This window comes from Diabrotica undecimpunctata, chromosome 1 (genome assembly GCF_040954645.1).
Source record: "Diabrotica undecimpunctata isolate CICGRU chromosome 1, icDiaUnde3, whole genome shotgun sequence".
Lineage (NCBI taxonomy): Eukaryota > Metazoa > Arthropoda > Insecta > Coleoptera > Chrysomelidae > Diabrotica > Diabrotica undecimpunctata.
This window is the reverse complement of record NC_092803.1, coordinates 185,664,651-185,679,166: the sequence shown is the minus strand read 5'-3', so window position 1 is coordinate 185,679,166 and position 14,516 is coordinate 185,664,651. Positions and strand designations below refer to the sequence as shown.

At 33.8% G+C, this 14,516-nt stretch overlaps 1 protein-coding gene across 1 annotated transcript in view; it reads left to right on the top strand.

Moving 5' to 3' along the window:
• The window catches only part of LOC140432705 (mitochondrial glutamate carrier 1-like), a 38,867-nt gene that overhangs the window by 16,346 nt on the left and 8,005 nt on the right, over positions 1 to 14,516 (top strand). The window contains exons 2-4 of the mRNA XM_072520771.1: positions 10,310 to 10,342; positions 11,464 to 11,598; positions 14,222 to 14,371. Of these exons, the coding sequence (XP_072376872.1) occupies positions 10,317 to 10,342; positions 11,464 to 11,598; positions 14,222 to 14,371 (311 nt within the window). The 5' untranslated portion in view covers positions 10,310 to 10,316. The remainder of the gene's footprint in view (positions 1 to 10,309; positions 10,343 to 11,463; positions 11,599 to 14,221; positions 14,372 to 14,516) is intronic.

Genomic DNA, 14,516 nt, shown 5'->3' with positions numbered 1-14,516 from the left:
GATACAAATATTATCACAGATACGGCAATACTATTATCTAACAAAATTCCCAAAATAGGCTCAGAAATCCTACAAAATAACTTAAATAAAATACAACAATGGATGACGAAATGGAGAGTCAAAATAAATAAAAACAAATCACTGCACCTAAAATTTACCACGCGTAGGGAAACATGTTAAACGGTAAAGGAAACCCTCAAGGGGATGAAGTCAAATATCTAGGTATGTCTTCTCCAAATGGCAAATGTAGTTTTGGAAACTGCTGCGCTAAAGATCTCTGCGGATGAGCGGTTGAACCATCTCAGGTCTTTCAGCCACGAGTTCTGGCGTCTTCCTTCTGATCTTTTGCCCTGTACTTTTCCTTCCACTATAACTTGAAGTAATTCATACCTTTCGCCTCTCAACACATGAACCAAGTATTGCATTTTCCTCTCTTTGATTATTCTTAGTAATTCTTTTTGTATTACTTTTCTTACACATGCAACGAAGTACCTCAATATTAGTAACTCTTTGTACCCATGGAATTCTCAACATTCGTCTCTATATATACATCTCAAAGGCATCTATTCTTTTTTCTATTTCAGAGTCCATTGTCCAACTTTCACAGCCATACAGTAAGACAGAAAAAACGTAACATCTGATCATTCGGATTCTAAGCTGTAGACTAAGGTCTGATCTTGTAAAAAATGTTTTCATGCTCATGAATGTTTTCCTTGCTTGTTCGATTCTTGATAGACTTTCTTTTTTTGGATTACACTGACTATTGATATTTGCTCCCAAATATTTTATGGAATTTACCTGTTCTATTATTTGACCCTTGGCATACACCTGTACGTTTATTGGTGTCTTTGAAAACACTAAAGTTTTAGTTTTGGAAACGTTTAGATGTAAACCGAACATTTCGCTGTGGTAAACTACCGCATTTATTATATTTTGTAGTTCTTGTGCGTTGCTTGCCATTAAGACGGTATCATCAGCATATCTGATGTTGTCTATGCTGTTTCCGTTAATCTTAATTCCGCCTTGGACCTCGTCTAATGCTTCTCTGAACATAGACTCCGAATACAAATTAAACAGTAGCGGTGATAAGACGCAACCCTGTCTCACTCCTCGTCGGATTTGTATGTCTTCGGATGTTGTGTGCTCTATTTCAATTGTTGCCGTTTGGTGCCAGTATAGTTCTGAGATAATTCGCAAGTCTTGTTCGTCAACTCCAGTTGTTCTCAGAATTTCGATCATCTTTTGATGATTAACGCAGTCAAATGCTTTTCGATAGTCAATAAAACATGCATGTACATCTACATTTATGTCTCTGCATCGTTGCGTTAACACATTTAAAGCAAAAAGAGCCTCTCGTGTTCCAAATTCGTATATGGATAATTCTGAGAAAAGTTTTAAGGATATGAGACATCAAGCTTAATATTCGATAATTATGGCATTGTGAGGAATTCGATTTTTTTGGTAATACTACGAATGTTGATTTTAGCCAGTCTGTTGGTATTTTACCTGTGTCATATATCTTATTGAATAGTGCTGTTATTAAATCTAGGCTTTTACTTTCGTTATCTGCAACTAGTGTATACATAGCACATGCATTTATTAGATTATCTGTGGATGGTGGAGAACAAGGTCTATCGTCGTCAAAAAGAGTTTGTATGTATTTTTTCCATCTCTCTAGTTTGTCTTCTGTACCCATAATTATTTCGTTATTAGCATTTTTTAATATTGTTGCTTGTCTCTTTTTGTGTCTACCAGTCATTCTTTTATCTTCGTATGTATCTAGGTAAGTACTTCGACAAAAGATTAAACTGAAGGAAGCTTATATTTACTAAGCGGAAACAACTGGGCCATAAGTTGAGGAACGTGTATTGGTTGTTAGGCAGAAAACCAAAACTATCAACTGAAAATAATATATTAATCTATAAATCTAGCCTGAAACCAGATTACACTTATGGAATAGAATTATGAGGAACCGACGCACATTCCGATATTGAAAAAATGCAAAAATTTTAATCTAAAATATTAAGAACAATGGTAAGACTTGCCCGGCTAAAACCTTCCCACTGTTCCAGAGTAGTGGTTTTACCTCTCGATAAACAATTAAAATCCATATATTAACCATCACCTTAAAAGACGAATAACTATTATATCAAGGAAAATTTACAAATAACCATATCCACTAACCTATCATCATAAATCAGAAAAAATTTGTTTAAGAACTGCCTAATACCAAAAGAAATCAAAAGAACGAAAATATTTCCGTGGGGTCATAAACTAATTTTGCTACTTACCGGTTCTTGGCTCTCGAGAGAAAAAAACGATCCGTGGTTCAATTTTCTCCTCTGTCCTCCTGCTCTTTCTTCTTCATCACTACAGAGATCAGACAATGTACTTCTCTCCATCCTCTCTCTCTCTCCTCTCATCATTTATGTTTACCATGTTTCTTTTATCCAGCCTGAAACCCATTCGCATCTTGAAGTCTCCACTCTCATGTGTCCATCTCTGACAGTTAAAAATTTGGGCGAAAGCGTCCGGCACCCCACAAACAGTACAGTTTGCCGAGGCAGATTTGCCTATCTTATTTGTGAAGGTGCCAAAACTACCATGTCCGGTCAGAAACTGCATCAGGAAGTAGTCTAGTTTCCTGAACTTACATTCCAACCACGGCCTTCATCCACCTTGCGTTTCCGCTATCATTCGCCCATTCTCTCCTCCACTTCGCTATCGTTCTCTCTCTCTCTCTCTCTCTCTCTCTCTCTCTCTCTCTCTCTCTCTCTCTCTCTCTCTTCCTTTTCTATATTTCCATCGATTCTCCTCGCATACACCCTCATTTAGCCTTTTTTGGTGCTACCTGAGCATCCAATGTTCGGCATCAGCCGTACCAACGCCTCCAGACTTCGGTTCGCCTTTTTTACCGTCTTTTGGATGTGTACTCCGAACCTCAGTTCTTTTGACAGTCGGACTCCTAGAAACTTAACCGATTTGACCTGTGCAACCTCCACCCCTTCCACTATAAAGCGAAGAGAGGATTTGTCCTGACTCCCTTTGAGAACTACCACCTCAGTTTTCTGAGGTGCTAGCTGTAAATCATTATCTCTGATCCACATACTAATACGACGCAGTGCTGTGTTAGGCGCATTAGCCATGTCCGTTTTCTGACTTGCCTTCGCAACCAGTGCGAGATCATCGGCATAAGCTACAAGAGTGCATCCCCTTGGCATTTGTAGCCTCAACACCCTCAACAGGGTGGGACCTAGTACCGAACACTGGGACAACCAGATGCTGGTATCTTTTTCCCTCATGGACCTGTCAGTAAAGTATCTGTCAAAAACGTTGACTAGGTACTTACTAACACTTTTCATTTTTTCCCATGATGCCGTGTTAAAGACATTGTTGGCGTCAAGCAGAACGTCACCTAGAGAACCACCATCCTTTTGTATCCTGCGTGACTAAAGGAGTCATTTCTGTGGCCTTAAATCATATTGGCGGTCACTCAGCGCATGTCTTTCTTTCAGCTCTCGTTCAAGAGGGCCTTTCACAAGCTGTTTGTACAATTTAGCTCAATATAATAATTAATAATACTAAATAATATAGTAATATAGTCAATATTGAAGACTAAGTTTAAAAATAAGGGGTACAGTACTGGACATAGAAATAACATGAATGCTACAGAAACGGTCATGGACAGAATAGAAAGAAAAGGTTTGGACACCTATTGAGAATGCCTGACGAACGTTGGTCCCAAAAACTTCACTGATGGAAGCCCCCTGGAAGAAGAAAAAGAGGTAGACCTCGACGCTCATGGAATGAAGGTATACATTACGTTATGTATATACATGACTGGACGTCTCCTTGCATGTCATAATACTTGAATTGTCAGACCTATTACTTATTGTCTATTATCTACCTAGTGTTTTGTGACATTTAGGTTGAGATTGTATAGATAGATTGTATTAAAAGTCGGGTTAATAAAAAAACCAAATGGACATCCATTTAACATTAATATTATTCAGACTAATGGTGCTAGCACGTTGTAATTATTCTATAAGTAGATCAGCTCGGCAATGACACTAGTTAACTTAAAGGTACGACTTAAAGGTAAATCCGACTTACCGTACCTAATGGTACGTTTTATTGACTCAGTTTTAAGATGGACCGGTTTGTGAAACTGAAGTTCAGAATTGTTTAGTTTAGTCTTATGTTCGTGCGTGAGAAATCATGGCGGAAATTATTGTTGTACATTACACTGGGTAGTTTTTGGTAAATACGCATACATTAGGCGTATCTAGGTAACACCAAGATGATGCTAACTCACCTATACATATTTCGTACTTATAAACAAGATATATCGACGATTTATCTATTTTTGACGAATTATTAGCTAGATCTGTAACCTAATCTTAGGGGCATTATAAGTGTACAGTAATTTCTCTAGTAGAAAATAGTAGTCATTTATATATAATAATATACTTTTTAATTTTTCGCTATAAAATTTCTCAATTATTTTGTCTCCGTAGTATATTTGTTCTAAGATTAGAATAAAAAATCTCGTATTTATTTTTTATTGTCTGGCATAATATGTGCTATAAATATACCACTGCTTATCTTTAAAAAAAAAATCGTACGATACGATAATACATCGAGAGCGGAAAGATTTCTTTTTATAAGATTTATCTCAGTTTATATCAACTGCGTGTGAAAAAACAGAGCAGATAATACATTTTTTGTGATAATAATGCGTCTTTTAAAAATAATTAATTACTATTTAAATGGGAATAAGCCACAATTAAAGGTTGAAATACGTTTATTGACGTTTCAATTTCCACTTCGGAAATCGTTCTCAAAATACAAACATTAGTAAATTAAACAAATTTTGTTTTTTGTTACTTAGTGAAAAATTCTTCTAATAATTTAATTTTATCTGACTCATCTATATTGACAATTCAGACATACATTATACATTTTAAAGTAGACGACTTTAAAATGATATTGCCAATATTGTTGAGTTGCGTTCCTGGGACGACTTTACTTATAAGATAGTTCATTCGATTACATGAAATCAACTTTAACTTGAGAATATCCGTCAGAAAATTTATTCTTATTCCCATTTAAATAGCAATTAATTTAAAATGCCACAAGAAAATAGCTTCAGAACAATATTAAAAAATAATTATTAGAAAGTATATGTGGATAAAAAAAAAGTATTGCCAACAAATAACGCGCGAAGCAAGTAAAGTAATAATGAATGCGTCTTAAAACAGTTTGATTTTTAAATGTCTATAAAATTATGTTAACAAGAAAAATGTCAATGCCTACTTTTATCGTTTGTAGGCAATGGTAAATAATTATTGATAAATATACAAATTGGATTTGAATCTTTCTTCTATCGATGATGATACCTCTACTTTCATACTACACCTAAACACTTCAACCAAGTCGAAGAGTGTTATCCATGTTAGTCTTCTCTGTATTTCAGTGGCATCAAAGAGCTGGATTTTGTTAGCATTCAGTATATCTTTTTGAATCGTATACCAATTTTTTCTTTTTTTCTTTGATGTGGACTTATTTGGTACAGTTAGACGTTAGACTTGCCCGTTCTATGCAGCACTTCTTCGTTTGAGGTATGCGATATCCATGAAATCTTGAGGCTTCTCCAGTATATCCATATTTTAAAGGCCTCCAATTTCTTCACGGTTGATTTTAAGGGTCCAAATTTCAAAACTTTTCCTAAAAATAGGGAAAGGGAGTTTAGTTGTGATCTTAGATAGGCAACCAACATTACTATCTGAATTTAACAAGAAACTTCTGTTTTAACAGCTTTTTGTGATGGTCTCACATTCTGTTAACAGTCATTAATTTACATAAATTCCATACCCTTTTAGAGATTATAATCATTACTAACTGTTTCGGCCAATAGTTTCAATGCCGATTGCCAGTAAGTACAACACTGCTGACACATGTCACGATCTCAGGTCCCCCACTTTTCTCTTAAAAATGGTACCCAGAGAAGAGCAATTGGAATTTTTTGAGTCTTTTAGTAACCCACTAATGAAGGGTTCTAAATAGTAATTAGAAGTCCCCTATGATGTTGGCAACCTAACCACTTTTCTTTAAATTAAACTCTGTAAGTAGCAACTTTTTACATTAAGAACCTTTTGACTAGGTTCTTTCTTATTAAAGTCGTGTATTCTTGTGCATTTCAGATTTAGCAAATAAATTTGTTTTATAATTAATTTTAGTCCAGAAAACGAAGCTTAAAATAGGACAACACCTTGCAATTTTTTCGGAAATGGCCGATTTGCATAAAAATTTGGAATTAACTTAAACTTACCCTTTACTTCAAAATCTATATTTTGAACGGGTGCTTTTTATTTTTTTAAGGGTGAAAACTACGCTTATGGCCAAAATTTATAAAAAAAAAGCTTAAAAAAAGTGAAATTTGGTTCAGATGAATTAAATAAATATTGTCTGATACTCCAATTATAATAGTTAACTATTTCAACACTTTAAAAATTTATTTTAAAGGGTAAAGCTACCCCTAATTGCTCAAATTTATCAATAAAAAAGGTTAAAGAGGGTAAAATTTGTATCGGATGATTTAGGTAATAATAGTTTGATATTCTTAATATAATTTCTGAGTATTTCAACCCCTTAAACTTTATTTTTTAAGTGTGAAAACCATACCTTACTCCTAACTCTAAACTCGAACTTTAAAGAGATAAAGAAAAGATAAACAACAAACTAGAAAACAGAATAACACATGAAAACCTAAATAAGGAGTGGGAATAATGCAGAGAATCATAAAAGAAGCAGCTAAAGAAGTACTAGGCATAGAAGGTAGAGAAAGAAGAACAAGAACGAATGACTGGTTTGACGAAGAATGTCAGATCATAGCAGACAAAAAAAAAACAAAGGATATTTACTGATGCAACAGGGGCACAGAACCCGACAAGCAGAGGAAGAATATAAACGACTACGCAAGTAAGAAAAGAAAACTCACCGAAGAAAAAAGAGGGAATATATGAACAAAGAACTACAAGAACTAAGTAAATCAACAGAGACAAGAAAATTTTATCGAAGACTAAACAAAAACAGAAAAGACTTCAAACCGAGAACAACATGTGTAGAGATAAGGAAGGTAATATATTGACAGAACAGCAAGAGATACTAAGTAGATGGACAGAACATTTTACGGAAAAGTTTGAAAGAGATCGGAGAGAGACGAACCCTGACATACCATTAGACCAATCAGACAACAGAGAAAAGATTCCACCAACAATAGCCGAGATTAGAACAGCAATAGACAAATTAAATAACAATAAAGCACCGGGATCGGATCAAATAGCATCGGAGTTACTGAAGGAAGGAGGAGACGTACTACAAAAAACAGTACATGAATTGATAACAAAGATATGGTCGAATAAACAGCTACCAACGGAGGGGAATAGCGGTATTATTGTACCATTACATAAAAAAGAAATCAGTTAGAATGTGGCAACTATCGTGGAATAACGCTGCTGAATGCAGCAGAGAAAATAATGTCCAACGTCATTTATGAAAGACTTAGACCACACGCTGAAAAAATAGTTGGCAAATACCAAAGTGGCTTCTGTAGACAGAAGTCAACAATAGACCAGATATTTGTTCTGCGACAGATTCTCGAAAACACAACTGAATATAACATCGACACACATCATCTCTTCATAGACTTTGAGAGCGCATATGACAATATAAACCGAGATTTCTTAATAAAAGCAATGAAAGAATTTAAAAGTAGAAAGTAGAATCCGGATACAAAATGAATTAACGGAAACAATAGATGTGAAAAAGGGACTACGCCAGGGAGAAGCTCTATCATGCATCTTGTTCAACATCGTACTCGAGAAAATACTGAGGGACACAACAGTCAATACACGAGGAACAATCATTAATAAAAGCGTGCAAATACTAGCATTTGCAGATGATGTTGACATAATCGCAAGATCAAGAAGAGAAATGATAGAGGCATAGAACCAAAAATCAATCAGACCAAAACAAAATATATGCAGGTAAGTAAAAACGCAGAAATAAGGCAGCCACAAAATATAACAATAGGAGAATACAACATAGAGGGGGTAAAAAACTTTATTATACTTGGGATCCCTAGTCACGTATGATAATAACGTTACGGAGGAAGTGAAGAGGCGAATGTTTATTGCAAATAAATGTTACCATGGCTTAATTAGGCAACTAAGATCAGATAACGTCGCAAGAAAAACAAAATGCCAAATATATAAAACCCCAATAAGACCGGTACTCACAAATGGCTCAGAAACCTGGACACTCACTAAAAGAGAGGAAACGTTGTTAGCCACCTTCGAAAGAAAAATCTTGCGACACATATATAAGGGCACAAAAGAAAACGGAATATGGCGAAGAAGAACACTCTGAACTATACAAAATATACCAGGATCCGGATATTATAACATTCATTAAAATAGGATGGCTGCGTTGGATAGGACATGTAGAAAGAATGGAAGAAGGCGAAATACTAAACAAAATATTCAAACAGGTGCCAGTAGGAAAAAGAACAAGAGGAAGACCGAAACTGAGATACTTAGAACAAATAGAAAATGATATAACAACCTTAAAAATAAAAACTGGAGAAAAAAAGCACGAAACAGATCAGAATGGAGAAGAATCCTGGAACAGGCCAAGACCCAAAAAGGGTTGTCGAGCCAGTGATGATGATGATGACTCCGAACTCTACAAAAAGTTTATAACAGTGAAATTTGCTTAAGATGAACTGAATAATAATTTTTTAGTGCTTCAAGTATAATTTTTCAACCCTTTGAAAATTCATTTTTAAGGGTTGAAAGAATCCTCTCATTGTCAAAATGTATTAAAAATCTTTATTTACAATTGTAATAATATCACATACAAATATTTGTAAATCGTATTATATTTATAAATGAAATCTCACATATTAAGTATACAATATTAAATTAACATAATTAAATACAAACGTCATTTTCGCCTTCGTGTCGCTTCTTTCACCATCTTCTTCGTCATCTTGTATTATTGGAGTACTATTGTACTATTATTGGAGTGCAATTATCATCAGAACAACCAGAGCAAATTGAGCAGCAACCCCTAGTGGTAGTCCTACATTACCATGTAGGTTATCTGAGAAATACTCAAACATCACAACAAAATTCTCAGTAAAATGTAAGAAATAATAAATTTTTTATAATCTGAAGGGTATTTTACCCAGATATTTAATGGCTTAACTCATGTGCACGTAACAAAACACTGATGATGGGCTTTGTTCAGTCTCCTCATAGTTTAGTTCATTTTGTTTTTCGATTTTATTTTATTTTTTTTTAGATTCATATCGGTAATTCTTTAAGTTGTGTAAAGTAGTTTCCAGCAATATTTTAAAAGATAAAAATAGATTCATTTTTACATATTTCTGAGGAAAATGTGTCTATTATAATCTTTAGCTTTAGAACGTAGGCATTTTAACATTTACAGTTAGTCGAATCCAGCGGTTATTGTTCGCTACGTATTTATGTGTTTCTGAGAAGGGCAATATGAATGATTTTGTGTAATTTACGTTTTTCCCCAAGGTAAAATTTTATAGTTTTTAGAAACAACCTCCCCTCCACTAGGGACTTCTGTTATACATTTTTGTAGCTTTAATTTTTTTTTTTGTAGTTAGTAGCCAGCAAAACTAAGCTCTGTAAACACGTATAGTAAGCAATAAATAGTTCTATGAAAATTGTCGTGGTATATTATTTTAATTTGATAAAATAATATTTTATAGCAACTATATCTCGCGGTAAACTAATTGTGGGTCAAAACAGCCAAAAAAGCACGGTTTTTGGAGGAACCTTAGAGTTTACCCATTAGAGAGATATCTCGTTTATTGTTTATTTAATAACTTCTCAATTATTAAAAACCTGCAATCCTTAAAAACTACCCATTAGAATAAAATAACAAAAAAAAACTATTAATAAAGGCATGAGATGCTTTATATCAAATAGGTATATGTAAACATACGTTATGTAATCCAATTATTTTTCTTTAAGTTTATTAAATTTATCTTTAATATTTTTTTATTAAATTATTTTTATTTGCTTGAAGATAAAAAACTTCCTTTTTAGAAAATAGAAAAAATATTTTGTACTTAGTTCGTGTAAAACTTACCCTAAAAATCAAATATTCTCTTTTTTTGAGTTGCCGCTCAAATTGGTCACGAACGTTTACATGCCTAAACATTGACAATTTACCACAATGTGTTTGTAATTTGCTTATTTTTGTATTTCAGTTCTCCTATGGCTGAAAAGCAAGCGTCGTTCTCGTAAGTATCTCTATTCAATTATTTACTTATTCAATTATTAATTTCTTAATTATTAATAATTATTACTCATAATCGAAAGCCTTGTTGATCTTCAGTAATTATGTATTTTCCATTTATTTTATTGGTGAATTTCCTGCGCAGATTAAACGTTGTGTTGGCAAGGTGTTTGTACAGAAATTGGAAGGATGTCTACTGTTGCCTTTTTTTATATTGGTCTTTGTATTCATCTCTCGAATATACTTGCTGTGTAAAAGTTTCTGAAAAACTAGAAACCTTTCAATGATTGTTCTCCCTTTTGGGAGAAGTTTGGGAGGGGTTTTGTTCTTTTGTTACTTCACAGATACTATCAGACTTCTTTTGTGACGTTATGTAGACAATGTTATTTTTTTTTTTTAATTCTTATTTTTGAATTTATTAATTCCTGTATCTTTGTATTGCTGGGAAGTGCTTTATTGCTACAATATTGGGGGTATGGTCTTCTTTTCTCCTATACTAAATCTCCGATTTCGATATTGAACCATGGTGTGGATACTTTTATGAGCAATTCTCTGCTACTCGATTTGAATTTTACTATACCATCAATGGACATAAAAAGGGACACTAGAAGGATTTTTAAGAAAAGTCAAGGCTTATCTAGGACTGCAGTTATGAAGAAGACAATTAACATAAATTGCTTTTTACGTCTATTTTTTAAATGTACAATTTAAATTATTAATTTAAATATATTGTTTATTGTTCTAGGTGACGTTATGTAGAAAATGTTATTTTTTTTAATTATTATTTTTGAATTTATGTAGTTTCCTGTATCTTTGTATTGCTGGGAGGTGCTTTATTGCTACAATATTGGGGGTATGGTCTTCTTTTCTCGTATACTAAATCTCCGATTTCGATGTTAAACCATGGTGTGGATATTTTTATGAGCAACTCTCTGCTACTCGATTTGAATTTTACTATACCATCAATGGACATAAAAAGGGGCACTAGAAGAATTTTTAGGAAAAGTGAAGGCTTATCTAGGACTGCAGTTGTGAAGAAGACAATTAACATAAATTGCATTTTACGTCTATTTTTTAAATGCACAATTTAAATTATTAATTTAAATATATTGTTTATTGTTCTAGGTTAGTTCCAAAAATTGTCAATGGGGGTATTGCCGGTATTATTGGTGTCACGTGTGTCTTCCCTTTAGATCTTGTCAAAACTAGATTACAAAATCAACAAATCGGTCCCAATGGCGAGAAAATGTACAATAGTATGTAAGTATATTTATTTATCATTAATATTTATTTATTTAATACTTATTTATCATCAAGTAAGCTTTAAAATATAACAGTTTTCTTTGATCAACAGGTATAAAAATGAAAATTGAATAAGGCCTTATTCTTAGTCTTTTTGATTTAAAGCCTTGTTTAACATTTAATTGGGTCATCTTATACACATCATTTCCCTAACTCAAGAATCATGTATCTAAACTCCTCGAAAATAAATGAATTCTAACAAGACTTAGAAGAAACCCTTTTTTAGAACAAGTAGAAGCTCACAACATACAACACCGAACTACAAAATCACCATTGCCGATGTTCTACATAGACATCAAATCCAAAGAAAATATCAAACAAATATATATACAGCCATTAAAAAATGAACTTGACATAGAAACGGAAGCTGAAACGTTGACTAAGATTATACAGGAGGTGGCCTGGCTTGCTACACTGTGAAACGCGTCAAGGCAAAAATGAAATATCTCCTTTGATCAGAGAAAAAATTGAGGAAGCAATCATAGCAGAACAAAATCAGGGTATCCAATGTTACCTGGAAAGCCTTACACCTACAGAGGCCACAGATTAAAAGCCACAAAATTAAAAAGGTCTTACTTGCCTAATACACCAATCAGAAATGATAACATCTGGGTCTGGATAAAACAATAAAGAAAAATCTGAAGCTTTTCGCTAATATCTGAAAAAAGTCTTCATACATTAATAATTCTTCTTCCCTTCAGAATTATCTGCTGAATAAGAATACGAAATTACCGATCTGAATGTACCCTTCCAAATGGATCTCCTGTCACCTCGGGGGAACAATTAAGGGTCTAACCACCTTCTGTTGTCTCCGGGTGCTCTGTAGAGGGCTTCGAATATACTGTCGAGAGCTCCTCTACTTAAGTCCATTTTCGGGTTATGGACTCGGAAAATATTTATCTTCGGTGTCTTGCCTTGAAAAAGGCAAGATATTTCTTACATGACAATTTCTTCGTCGAAATAAAAACACCAAGTTAAGTTGAAACAATTCTCAGCCACAGAGTATGGAAAATAAATGCAGGAAGCAGAGCCCCGAGAGCAATAAGCTCTCGGAGAGCCCGTGAGGGACTGACCTGGCTGACCTGAAAATCGCCAATATTTATATGCGCTGTTCGAGCGATAAATAGGGATTTCCAGGTCAAGAGCCAATGGGAAAATTCGAGGCGGGGCGATGCGCATCGAAATGCGCACTAGTCCCCAGACTATGGTATTCGATGACACTCCCTCATAACAAGTTCACTAGTACAGAAGACAAACAAACAATTATGGAAGAAATTAACATAAGAAAAGCTCCTGGTTTCGATTTGGTATCTGAAAAAATTCTTCAAGAACTATCCGTACTATCCAAATATAACAAATGAAAAAAAGAGTACTAACAATGTAAAGAACCAGTTTAAATAGAAAAATAATTAGACGAAAATCCTTTAAAGAAGTGATACTGAAATAAGATAAAATATCAATCAGAAAAATGCTCCAGATTACGATTTAATTACGAGCGAGGTATTAAAAAATCTACCTCGTAAAGCTATGATAAAACTAATTAACTTAATCAGTGATGTCTTTAAAATAATGGACGTACCCAGATTTTGGAAAAAGCTGAAGTCTGCTGAACCTGAATAATGATCGCTAAACAAGGAAAACCTCCCCCTGAAGTGTCTTCGTATATACCGATATCACTACTTCCTGTAATATTGAAGGTGTTCAAGACTATTCTGCTAAAAAAAATAAAACCAATTATTGAGACAAAAAATTGGATTACATGTCAATTTCGTTTCAGAAATAAGCACGCTCCAATTAATAAAGTACCTACATTAACAAAGATTATTGAGAGACCACCAGGAAGGAAAGAAAGTCAGCCTTCTACTATCTTCCGTAATAATTCTGAGGCCGATAAAGTGTAACAAGAAGTGTTGATATATAAACTAAAACAATATATGCACAATATTCACAAATTTTTGCCGACTTATATACATATGTTTTAAAGATACTTTAGAATTAAGCAGGGCTTCACGTATTCAAACCTAAGGAAAATTGTGTTGGACCTGGTCCTTTATTAGCTATACACGAGCGACATTCCTGTATTAGAACACGATACTATTGTCACCTTTGTTGCAATTTTAGCAGTATCAGTGACTAGCAAAGAAGAATACATTCTTGGACTAAAAAATGAAACATGAGGCTGAATGAAAGTAGATATGGTCACGGTCATTTCATTAATTAAAAATATACATAATATAGCAATTAGTATGTCCTTGATGGATTTATTTTAGCAAACTATAGGTGTGTGTACAAAGTAATATAGAAATAATCCAGAAATTTGAGAGTGAAATACTGAGAAGCATTGTAAATGCTGGGTATGGAGATTCTGACTAGAAGCGCAATCCAGTTCCTTGAAAATACAGTAACTAGAGGACTGAAGATGACCTAGCCCTTCGAATTAGTTTTAATGTCACTGCAAAAGCAGAGCGTAGTGCTTGTGTTTCTAACATTACTGACGTATTTATTAAAGATTGAATATAATAAAAAAAATGTTGAATCTACAAGCTATGTTTAAAATTTAGTTAATTACAATATATTCTAGGGTTGACGCCTTCAAGAAGACGTATAGGGCGGAAGGGTTTCTGGGAATGTACCGAGGATCCGCCGTTAACATTCTACTGATTACTCCGGAAAAAGCCATCAAGTTAGCAGCTAACGATTTTTTCAGATACAACCTTCAAACTAAAGACAAGTGAGTAACATCCTTTTATCTGTATATTTGTGATGCATTTAATCCAATATGTTCGCGGGTGATTTAAAAATGTTTACTATGGTTAAAAAAAATTAAAAATGGGGAACAATTAGAGATACTTAGATAATCATTCAAGTACTGGTTA